At 45.4% G+C, this 12286-nt stretch overlaps 1 protein-coding gene across 1 annotated transcript in view; it reads right to left on the bottom strand.

Annotated features, from left to right (window-relative positions):
• Nucleotides 1–11900, bottom strand: part of LOC311138804 (protein OS-9-like) — a gene marked incomplete at its 3' end in the record, with an annotated part of 13449 nt that extends 1549 nt beyond the window's left edge. The window contains exons 1-13 of the mRNA XM_084173618.1: nucleotides 11735–11900; nucleotides 5827–6009; nucleotides 5188–5251; nucleotides 4587–4663; nucleotides 2941–3039; nucleotides 2556–2757; nucleotides 2243–2404; nucleotides 1992–2092; nucleotides 1857–1911; nucleotides 1653–1744; nucleotides 1328–1531; nucleotides 467–674; nucleotides 3–56 (exon numbers count right to left, since the gene is read on the bottom strand). Of these exons, the coding sequence (XP_084029744.1) occupies nucleotides 3–56; nucleotides 467–674; nucleotides 1328–1531; nucleotides 1653–1744; nucleotides 1857–1911; nucleotides 1992–2092; nucleotides 2243–2404; nucleotides 2556–2757; nucleotides 2941–3039; nucleotides 4587–4663; nucleotides 5188–5251; nucleotides 5827–6009; nucleotides 11735–11884 (1651 nt within the window). The 5' untranslated portion in view covers nucleotides 11885–11900. The remainder of the gene's footprint in view (nucleotides 1–2; nucleotides 57–466; nucleotides 675–1327; nucleotides 1532–1652; nucleotides 1745–1856; nucleotides 1912–1991; nucleotides 2093–2242; nucleotides 2405–2555; nucleotides 2758–2940; nucleotides 3040–4586; nucleotides 4664–5187; nucleotides 5252–5826; nucleotides 6010–11734) is intronic.
• Nucleotides 11901–12286: the final 386 nt, after the last annotated feature.

Below are 12286 nucleotides of genomic sequence, written 5' to 3' on the forward strand. Positions count from 1 at the left end.
GCCGCTCGTCTTATACTTAGTAACTCTGATTTTAACATGGTCGTCAGCCTCTTGGTCTGGGGTGACGAGACAAAAGGGGGACAAACAACAGAGGTCACCTCCCAACAAGTAGAGCAGCAGGATGTAGGAGTTAAAGCCAGGAATGTGGGTGGGATCTCTTATAGAAGTGTTTTACTCACTTGTAATTGAAAGGGGCTTTTTCTACAGTGTCATAACTTCAAATGTATGCCAGCAGCGACAGTGGCAAATCAAATCTAACTACATGAATCCAGCATATTGAAGCAATTCTTTAATGCCTTTTCTCTTCATATAGGACTGTCAGTATGCTGTTATAGCCTACAGCGGTTTTAATTTCCCCTGAGCATTGAACAGCAAATCTCCAATGGTACTGAACATGGGATGGAACAAGACATCAATATACACAGAATGTAGATGTATGAACTATGAACACATAGAGCCCAGTTACCTGGCTGTCGCGGGGCCAGGCTGGGGCTGCCCCTGGCTGGGTCGTTGGCCCTCTGGCCTCCCTCTGTCTGGTGCTCTGCCTCGGTGTCCCCGGCCTCTTTGTCCTCTAGGCGGTCCAGCAGCTTGTCCAGAGTAGTCTCCAGGGTCTGGGTGGCCTGAGTGCGGTCAAACTCTCCCTTCAGACCCTCTGTGTCCAGCTCCTGCTGAGCCTAGAACATAGAGAGCCCATCAAGTCAAAGGAAGACAGCACCAATGAGCCTGTCAATAGTAGTAAATATGACTGAAATTATGTAAAATATTAAAGATGTCCCCCAGTCATTTTTTTATTTTCCTCCTGAAAAGTGATATCCCAAGTATAAATACAGTAAAGTACACACACTAAAGGGTAAAAAAAATATGGGCATTCAAGGAGTTGGTTTGACGGGAAGTGGTGACGTCATCGGCCTCCCCCCTTGATTGAGGAGCAATAGAGAACAAAAGAAGAAAGGCCCACCCCGCACTGCAATGTCATGACTTACCTGGACCACCTTTTGAGATATGCCTTTTGTTAAGTAAATCAGGTGTTAAATGAGGTGAAAAGGAGACTGGAGTGTCACTTTAACATGTTGACAAAATAATACTGGTCATTTAGATGTCCATCTATCTCACGCTTGGCCCATAATGTGATCGTCTGTCCCCTCATCCACTGTGCCATCTGTCCCCTCGTCACCGGCCAAAATCTCATCAAGAGTCTTCAGCTCCTCTGAGATCTGCTCCACTCTCAATAACTTTAAACAAATCCTTCCAGCCGATAACCTACTCTACCACATAGAACCATTTACAGCCTGTACACTTATCTAACATCTCTAGCATCTGTCCGCACCTCGTCTATGATGTTATCAAACTCCTTTTGCATTTCCTCTTTCATCTCCTCGATGTTGGCAGAGGGCACCGAGAGGCCAGCTATCTCCTCTTCAAACTCCTGCAGCAGGAAACGCTCTTCTTCATCCCCTTCCTCATCCTCGCCGCCACCTCTCTCTTTCTCCTTCTTTCTCAGTGCCTCTCTTTCGGCTTCATTTTGTTCTTTCTGAGAAGGAAGTCAAATAACCATATTGAAATTAAATGCACAAAAATGTCACTGCATTATGAATACATGGTTATGGGAAAAAGGTAACTGTGCCATGGTCTGGCCTAAAGGTGGCACTAACCTTTCTGTTGCTCTCTTTTAGATGCTGCACAAATTTCATCAGGTCTGCAGGGTCTGTGATGATCTTGAAGTTGAATTTTTCATCTCCAAAAGCTGCGAGGAATCAAAAACATCTGATAGATATTAACCAAAAGGATAACACTTGAAAGCATCAGATGTGATATTGTAGTGAGTAGTGTTTTTAAATGCCAATGTAATACATTACCATCCTCTGTGACCTCATTGTCTGTGAGCTGATTATCAAAGGCATCCTCTCCAGCCTGTCAAAACAGAAAGCTGTTGGCGCCATCTTGTGGAAGACTAAAGTTGAAAGATATTATGATGATCACTGACTGTGTACCTGATGCTCTGAAGTGGTGTCAGATGCTGTGGTACCCCCTGGATTTGTCACTCCCTCCCAGAAATCAGAATCCTCTGGCTGTTCAGAGGTAACACCTTCATCTGGTCCAACAGAAATGAATCAAGAGGACCAATTATTTCCTAATATGATGCTTTCATTCTAATATCCTGCAAGCAAGCTGTGGTGTCTACTATAAGACCAACACACACCAGAGAAATTAAGTACTTTGATGAAACAAATGGGCATTGAACCTTCTGTGTCTGACCCCAGGACATCTGGGTCATCTTTTGACATCGCTGACTCCTCGTCTGTCCCCTCATCCACTGTGCCATCTGTCCCCTCGTCACCGGCCAAAATTTCATCAAGAGTCTTCAGCTCCTCTGAGATCTGCTCCACTTTACGTTTCGTGTCCGCTGAACATGAGAGAGAGAGAAGCAAGGTTACATTATTCCTCAGGGCTTGTGAAATTAGGGAACCAATTAAAATATTTAGCCAGGCTTCATATCACAATACATAAAGAGTAAGCACCCTCCCAAAGACCCCTTATCCTGCCTGCTGACTCACAGACTTGGGCCTTGACATAGTCCATGTATTGCTGGGTGCTGAGGGCCGGCTGGCACACAATGCTCTGGGGCTTGGCGGTGGAGGGCGGACGCAGGAAGGGGTGCTGGCAGGTGCTGGTAGTGTGGACCGTCAGCACGTAGCGACAGGACTGGGGCTCGTCCACACGGGCCACGTAGTCACCCGACCCCTCCTCACACACAAACTGGAAGATACAGAGCACAGAAGATCAGGGGTCAGCGGTCATAGATTGTCAAGGAGTCACACCAGTCTTATCTAATGCATTTGCAGTTTTACATATTTATTCAATACAATATTTATTTAATACAAAACACAGGTTGTTCAGGTTGTTATTGCAATCTTAAGAAACCATCTCATAGTCTCTCACCCTGACTTCAGTCTCCCTGGGGCTCCCGTTCAGGTCACACTTGGAGCCGTTGACGTAGCTCTGACTGTGGTAGCGCTTCAACCTGTGCTGCTTGGAGGCCTGGGAGGGAGAGAAGGAAGGATAGATAAAAATAGCTTTATTAGTGTGTGTATTACACTGGTATTCACACTGGTTGGTATTGATGCAGTACGTCAGGCTGTAATTTCTAAAGAGCAAGAGCTCATTTTAGCTGAAGTTGGTATTTGCCAGCTCTTATCCTACATGACCAAAAGTATGTGGACACCTGCTCGTCAAACATCTCATTCCATAATCATGGGCATTAATATGGAGTTGGTCCCCCCTTTGCTGCTATAACAGACTCCACTCTTCTGGGAAGGCTTTCCACTAGATGTTGGAACATTACTGCAGGGACTTGATTCCATTCAGCCACAACAGCATTAGTGAGGTCGGGCACTGATGTTGGGCGATTAGGCCTGGCTCGGCGTTCCAATTCATCCCAAAGGTGTTCGATGGGGTTGAGGTCAGGGCTCTGTGCAGGCCAGTCAAGTTCTTCCACACCGATCACGACAAACCATTTCTGTATGGACCTCGATTTGTGCACGAGGGCATTGTCATGCTGAAACAGGAAAGGGCCTTCCCCAAACTGTTGCCACAATGTTGGAAGCACAGAATCGTCTAGAATGTCATTGTATGCTGTAGCGTTAAGATTTCCCTCCCTGGAACTAAGGGGCCTAGCCCGAACCATGAAAAACAGCCCCAGACCATTATTCCTCCTCCACCAAAGTTTACAGTTGGCACTATGCATTGGGGCAGGTAGCATTCTCCTGGCATCTGCCAAGCCGAGATTTGTCCATCGGACTGCCAGATGGTGAAGCGTGATTCATCACTCCAGAGAACGTGTTTCCACTGCTCCAGAGTCCAATGGCGGTGAGCTTTACACCACTCCAGCTTGGCTTGTGTGCGGCCATGGAAACCCATTTCATTAAGCTCCCGACGAACAGTTCTTGTGCTTACGCTGCTTCCAGAGGCAGTTTGGAATTTGGTAGTGAGTGTTACAACCGAGGACAGACTATTTTTACGCGCTACGCGCTTCAGTGGTCCCATTCTGTGAGCTTGTGTGGCCTACCACTTTGCGGCTGAGCCGTTGTCGCTCCTAGACGTTTCCACTTCACAATAACAGCACTTACAGTTGACCTGGGCAGCTGTAGCTGGGCAGAAATGTGCCAAACAGACTTGTTGGAAAGGTGGCATCCTATGACGGTGCCACATTGAAAGTCACTGAGCTCTTCAGTAAGGCTATTCTACTGCCGGTGTTTGTCTATGGAGATTGCATGGCGGTGTGCTCAATTTTATACACTTGTCAGCAACGGGTGTGGCTGAAATAGCCGAATCCACTAATTTAAAAAGGGGTGTCCACATACTTTTGTATATATAGTGTATCAAAAACACTTTTTCTAGACTGAAAATTGGCTCATGCAACATGCTTCTTTCATATTTGCCAGCAAGTATACATCGGAAAAACTCTTGCTTTAGTCCTTTCTATGAGAGGAGTTAAACACACTACAGTAGCACAACAAAGTATGACAAAATCCTATGGAGGGGAGAGAGGAGGGAGGCTGCATGCAACAGATAAACAAACTGGTTACCTTGGCTGTTTCATTGTTCCAGTCAAACTCTGAATCATAGTAACCCAGGAAGAGAACATCCCCTTTGATGTCTGTGTCTGTGGAGAGATAAAAACAGACTCGATCATTAGAGGCATGACCTAAATCTAAATAGATAAAGTAGCGTCAGGTAGGTGACACCATGTGACGCAGCAGCACATGACAGACAGGTCAACACCAGAGGAGTACACATGACAGACAGGTCAACACCAGAGGAGTACACATGACAGACAGGTCAACACCAGAGGAGTACACATGACAGACAGGTCAACACCAGAGGAGTACACATGACAGACAGGTCAACACCAGAGGAGTACACATGACAGACAGGTCAACACCAGAGGAGTACACATGACAGACAGGTCAACACCAGAGGAGTACACATGACAGACAGGTCAACACCAGAGGAGTACACATGACAGACAGGTCAACACCAGAGGAGTACACATGACAGACAGGTCAACACCAGAGGAGTAAGTCATGAAAGTTAAAAGGTGAAAATGTAAACAGTTAGTACAAACAAGAATGATCCAGCTGTTAACTTTTTTTCTTGGCTAAAATAGTTGTTGAAAGTAAGTCTTACCCTCAAGGTGGTACTGTCTAATGTGTTGTCCATAGCAGAACTCGTATGTCCACCAGTCTTTCGTCTGCAGTCATAAAGAATGACAACGTTTTAGTTCATATTACATTTCATATCCATGTTGAGTGGCCTTCCAATGCTAGATGAAATAGAATATGAGGCCTATAGACTGACTTATATGGAGAAGTTGCATTCTGTTCCCTTCCTCTTACAATCACATGATCATCAACCAGACATAAACTCTAATTCTAATATGCATCTAGAGTCTGTCCAACTCAAGGTCTGGTAGATTACAAGTCCAACCTTCAGGTGACCTCTTCATCCAAATACAGTAAAGTGAGGTAGCTTATTGTAGAGACACGCATGTCACAGTTTGGTTAGGGAATGCAAACTGACCAATCAGATAAGCACAATTGGGATTTAACTATCAATACAAGTTGAACAACTCATTGCAAAAGCATCCGCCTGGGCCAACATATGCTCTTTCATTTCCTTTAAAGCATCACTTTAATAATTATAACTGTCTGCAATGGTGTAAAGAGGCCTGAAAACAGTTTAGATGTTGATGCAATATGAAGCACTGCTGTCTCTACGCAGTGATGTAGTATTCCTCCCCTTAGTCTTCTGTGATTTGTGTCTGACCTTCACTAGGCAAGGGGCAGTGTGCATGGGCTTGAGCAGGTCTGGGATGCTTGGTCCGGTGTAGCCTTGGGAGTCAGGCTCAGAGGCTGGGTCCTGGTGAAACCTCACTGCCTGGGCTGGAAGGCGGCATTCATACATCTGCTTGTATTTGCTGGACACAAGCATGATTTCTTCTGTCTTAGCCTGCAGTGTGGGAAACATGACATTACGTTAGATAAAACAGACTGTACTACATCAGTTACTCTTGTATTCTCCTGTAACGTTACTTGGCAAATAGCAAGCTAGTTAGCTAATGTTAGGCTTCTTGTCTAGCTAGTTAACGATCTAACAGCTGTCAACTTGAAACTGCGTTCTCTTTTAAACAATAGGGCCAGTTAGTTACATATTAGCGGGTAGCTCAACAAGCTGTATAGGATAGAGCCCTGCACAGGCATGAAGTTTAAGCCCGAGTTCTACCCATGCCCATGAAGTTTAGGCCCTACCCAGGTCCGATTGCTTCTGCCAAATTTAAGACCCGGCCCTGCCAGAAATCAGAAATAACTTCCTCCATTAGTAAATCCATTAGCTGCTCCTCTTGGTCTGTCACTAGCTCCCTGCGCGCTGCTCGCTCTGCTCATAGTGGCTCTAAATCTGTGAGTAACCATAGCAACGGCTCTGCTTGGGCTGCTCTGCTCAATGAAGAGACATGAGAGAGCTGTTAGCTACTTTCCGTCATTCTAAACTCAAGGAACATTATTTTCTGTTAAATAATCTCTCCCGTGTTATATTTGACGAGGTTGAAGCACTTATGACACCATGTTATGATCTTAGTCAGATATGACTGTACTGCGCAGCAAAGCACAAGCAAATGGCTCAGCTTCAAAATGTTAGTTATCAATTTTGTGATACCTGAGCCCTGCCCGTCCCCTATTTCAGGGTTCATACACATTTTGACAGATGAAATTTCATGACTTGTGGTATCGACACTGGGAGGCTGCTCTCTGATCCCATGTACCATCTCCTGTCGTTGAGCAAGGCACTTAACCCCCACAAAGTAGAAAACCTGTGAGGCAACTGTATAAAACATGGTCAGCCCTCAGTCTGGAGAGCTACTGGGTGTGCAGACTTTTGATCAAGCCCTGCTCAAACACATCAGTCAGTTTATCAAGGTCTGGTTGAGCAGCTCATTTCTAAAATGTGTTTTGTTAGACGGGGACAGGAATAAAAGCCTGCACACCCAATTAGCTATCCTAGAGGATGGTTGACCACCCTTGATGTAAAACATTGAAACCAAATACATTTTATGCCTTTTTTAAATAATTCGCTCATTCAATATATTAAAGATCAAATGGCTATGGTAGGCTACAAATATTTTTATTCAGCTGAAGCAAGCCCACAAATGTTTTTCAGTCATATTTTTCTTTGCAGGCTGACTAGCATTTATTGAGTTACAATGTCCCACTCGTCTCGCACACATGCAAGTGATGCGTCTCGCACCTTTATTCCACACACAGAGACGGATACAAAGCTCTCCCTCGCCCTCCACAACTCTATCCTCCTGATTCCTGCTTACAAGCAAAAACTCAAACAGGAAGCACAAGTGATTTGCTCAGGGCCCCGTGTAGCTCAGTTGGTAGAGCATGGCGCTTGCAACGCCAGGTTTGTGGGTTCGATTCCCACGGGGGGCCTGTATAAAAATGTATGCACTCTAACTGTGAGTCGCTCTGGATAAGAGCGTCTGCTAAATGACTAAAATGTAAATGTAAAATGTGCTCAATATGGAAGTGGTCCATTGAAGCGGATGCTAAACTACAGGACTGTTTCGCTAGCACAGACTGGAATATGTTCCGGGACTCATCCGATGGCATTGAGGAATTTACCACACCAGTCACCGGCTTCATTAATAAGTGCATTAAGGAGATCGTCCCCACAGTGACCGTATGTACATATACCAACCAGAAGCCATGGATTACAGGCAACATCCACACTGAGATAAAGAGCTGCCACTTTCAAGGAGCAGGACACTAACCCGGACGCTACGGCCTCCGACAAACAGGCAAAGCGTCAATACAGGACTAAGATCGAATACTACTACACCGGCTCTGACGCTCGTCGGATGTGGCAGGGCTTGCCAACTATCACAGATTACAAAGCGAAACCCAGACACGAGCCTACCAGAGGAGCTAAATGCCTTCTATGCTTGCTTCGAGGCAAGCAACACTGAACCATGTGTGACATCACCAGCTATTCCGGACGACTATGTGATCACACTCTCCGGAGCCGATGTGAGTAAGACCTTTAAAAAGGTTAACATTCCCAAGGCCACAGGGCCAGACGGATTACTAGAGCATGCGCTGGCAAGTGTCTTCACTGACATTTTCAACCTCTCCCTGACCCAGTCTGTAATACCTACATGTTTCAAGCAGACCACCATAGTCCCTGTGCCTAAGAACGCCAAGGTAACCGGTCTAAATTAATATCGCCCCGTAGCACTCACATCTGTAGCCCTGAAAGGCTGGTCATGGCTAACATCAACACCATCATCCCAGACCCACTCCAATTCGCACACCGGCCCAAAAGATCCACAGATGACGCAATATCTTTTACACGCCACACTGCCCTTTCCCACTTAGACAAAAGGAACACCCTATGTGAGAATACTGTTCATTGACTACAGCTCACCGTTCAACACCATAGTGCCCTCCAAGCTCATCACTAAGCTAAGGACCCTAGGACTGAACACCTCCCTCTGCAGCTGGATCCTGGAGGTGGCCCCCAGGTGGTGAGGGTAAGCATCAACACATCTGCCAAACTGAACCTCAACACAGGGGCCCCTCAGGGGTGTGTGTTTAGTCCCCTCCTGTACTTCCTGTTCCCCCACGACTGCATGACTCCAACACCATCATTAAGTTTGCCAACGACACAACGGTGATAGGCCTGAACACCGACGATGATGAGACAGCCTATAGGGAGGAGGACAGATACCTGGCAGTGTGGTGCCAGGACAACTACCTCTCCCTCAACGTCAGCAAGACAAAGGAGCTGATCGTGGACTACTGGAAACGCAAGGGCAGAGCACGCCTTCATTCACATCGACAGGGCTGAAGTGGAGTGGGTAGAGCGCTTCAAGTTCCTCTGTGTCCACATCACTAATTTGCTGACCACCCTGCCTGTGTTTCACCCAAACTGCTCGCGTGCGTCAACAACCATCTGCATAGCCAGGCGCTAAACTAGAACCTGGTTCTATTTCTGACACACTACAAGTCCCACCTCTCCCATCTCCTCATTGGTTTTTAGGAGCATATACCCACGTGGGTGACAAAGCTGAACTGGGGTCCACACTCCAGTCCAGTTGGTGGTGGTGGTGGTAATGCACCTTAAAGTTGGTTTCCAACCACCATATAAAGTCCACAGAAGAAGAAGAGATTACTAGAAACTAATGAGGTTTCTCCTTTTATCTGTGGATTAATTGTCAGAGTAGAGAACAGAATGGGTCAAAATTCTACAAAGATCCAGGAAAAAAAGGACCTTGTGCATTTCAGGTAAAATAACAACCCAATGTTTATATCCCAAGACAAATTAGCTAGCAACAGCAAGCTATATGTCCATGAATGTTTCACGTGTTTCAACCTGTCCCTAAATTAACGTAATATAGTTAGTTCAGAGTTCATTTTGATATTTCAACCTGCATGTCCTGATCGCGTCTGGTGTGGCTGGACAAAATCAACATGCGCGTGCCCGGTATAGTCAGCATGTAAGGATCTATAATTGTCCAAACACACCAACAGTCGTGAAGAAGGCATGACAACGCCTCTTCCCCCTCAGGAGACTGAAAAGATTTGGCATAGGCTCTCAGATCCTCAAAAAGGTTCTACAGCTGCACCATTGAGAGCATCTTGACTGGTTGCATCACCACTTGCCTGGTATGGCAACTGCTTGGCATCCAACCGCAAGGCGTTACAAAGGGTAGTGCGTACGGCACAGTACATCACTGGGGCTGAGCTCCCTGCCATCCAGGACCTACAGTGAGGGAAAAAAGTATTTGATCCCCTGCTGATTTTGTACGTTTGCCCACTGACAAAGAAATGATCTGTCTATAATCTTAATGGTAGGTTTATTTGAACAGTGAGAGACAGAATAACAACAACAAAATCCAGAAAAACGCATGTCAAAAATGTTATAAATTGATTTGCATTTTAATGAGGGAAATAAGTATTTGACCCCCTCTCAATCAGAAAGATTTCTGACTCCCAGGTGTCTTTTATACAGGTAACGAGCTGAGATTAGGAGCACACTCTTAAAGGGAGTGCTCCTAATCTCAGTTTGTTACCTGTATAAAAGACACCTGTCCACAGAAGCAATCAATCAATCAGATTCCAAACTCTCCACCATGGCCAAGACCAAAGAGCTCTCCAAGGATGTCAAGGACAAGATTGTAGACCTACACAAGGCTGGAATGGGCTACAAGACCATCACCAAGCAGCTTGGTGAGAAGGTGACAACAGTTGGTGCGATTATTCGCAAATGGAAGAAACACAAAATAACTGTCAATCTACCTCGGCCATGCAAGATCTCACCTCGTGGAGTTGCAATGATCATGAGAACGGTGAGGAATCAGCCCAGAACTACACGGGAGGATTTTGTCAATGATCTCAAGGTAGCTGGGACCATAGTTACCAAGAAAACAATTGGTAACACACTACGCCGTGAAGGACTGAAATCCTGCTGCACCCGCAAGGTGAACATCTGAATGATTCAGAGGAGAACTGGGTGAAAGTGTTGTGGTCAGATGAGACCAAAATCGAGCTCTTTGGCATCAACTCAACTCGCCGTGTTTGGAGGAGGAGGAATGCTGCCTATGACCAAGAACACCATCCCCACCGTCAAACATGGAGGTGGAAACATTATGCTTTGGGGGTGTTTTTCTGCTAAGGGGACAGGACAACTTCACAGCATCAAAGGGACGATGGACGGCGCCATGTACCATCAAATTTTGGGTGAGAATCTCCTTCCCTCAGCCAGGGCATTGAAAATGGGTCATGGATGGGTATTCCAGCATGACAATGACCCAAAACACACGGCCAAGGCAACAAAGGCGTGGCTCAAGAAGAAGCACATTAAGGTCCTGGAGTGGCCTAGCCAGTCTCCAGACCTTAATCCCATAGAAAATCTGTGGAGGGAGTTGAAGGATCGAGTTGCCAAACGTCAGGCTTGAAACCTTAATGACTTGGAGAAGATCTGCAAAGAGGAGTGGGACAAAATCCCTCCTGAGATGTGTGCAAACCTGGTGGACAACTCAAGAAACGTCTGACCTCTGTGATTGCCAACAAGGGTTTTGCCACCAAGTACTAAGTCATGTTTTACAGAGGTGTCAAATACTTATTTCCCTCATTAAAATGCAAATAATTTAACATTTTTGACATGCGTTTTTCTTGATTTTTTTGTTGTTGTTATTCTGTCTCTCACTGTTCAAATAAACCTACCATTAAAATTATAGATTGATAATGTCTTTGTCAGTGGGAAAACGTACAAAATCAGCAGGGGATCAAATACTTTTTCCCCTCACTGTATAAACCAGGCGGTGTCAGAGGAAGGCCCTAAAAATGGTCAAAGGCTCAAGCCACCCAACGGAACGTTAACTAACATTGATGTTGACATGCGCGCTAGCTAGCACTACCACACATAAATAACAATGAGCTAGTTATATGGGTTAGTTAAACATTTGACTGTACAACAACACATTTTATAGATACAGTAGTGCATTATAATTTCATTATTAAATAGTCTGACTGGCTGTAGCATGTTAGCTAGCTAGCTACCACAATAGCCACCGGACTCCACTAGCAAGCTGTGCAGAACCGTTAACCATGCATGCTAGCTACCGTAAGCTAGCTGCTTAGCAAAACAAGTTATTTATTTCACGCCTCACCTGCCCCATAATGACAGGATCGGGAAGAATCTGGATCCCATATTTCATCTCGTTTAATTCCTCCAGATTCAAGAAAGCCGAGACGGATAGCAGATATGTCAAAAAGAAAACGTACAATTCCCTCAACCACCTAACCAATGAAGCAGCCATTACGGCAAACTACATCAAAGATAATATATAACTAACCCAAGACAGTTAATCTGTGTCGTTTACAGTGTGAATAAATGAAGCATAGTGGGAAAAAAGGTGGGCAAAGCCAAGCACGAGCTAGCGAGATTCTATTGGCGCGTTGTAGGTATATTTGCATATTTTTGTTAGGGAACGCCTCCTCTGTGAAGTGCGCGTTTGCACAAACTCAATTCCACTTGCACTCCTTCAAAACAACGCAATTTTTTAAAACTTTGGCAAAGCGTCAAGTCTATAAAATCGTAGTGCACTGTGTTCGTAACATATTCTAGTTTTGGGAACAGAACAATATATTGAGATCAGATGTTTCATCGATGAGAAAATTAGCTGAATGTCGGCCCAGTTTCACCCCTCTCCCACTACCCG

Source organism: Coregonus lavaretus (assembly GCF_964263955.1).
Source record: "Coregonus lavaretus genome assembly, chromosome: 12".
Lineage (NCBI taxonomy): Eukaryota > Metazoa > Chordata > Actinopteri > Salmoniformes > Salmonidae > Coregonus > Coregonus lavaretus.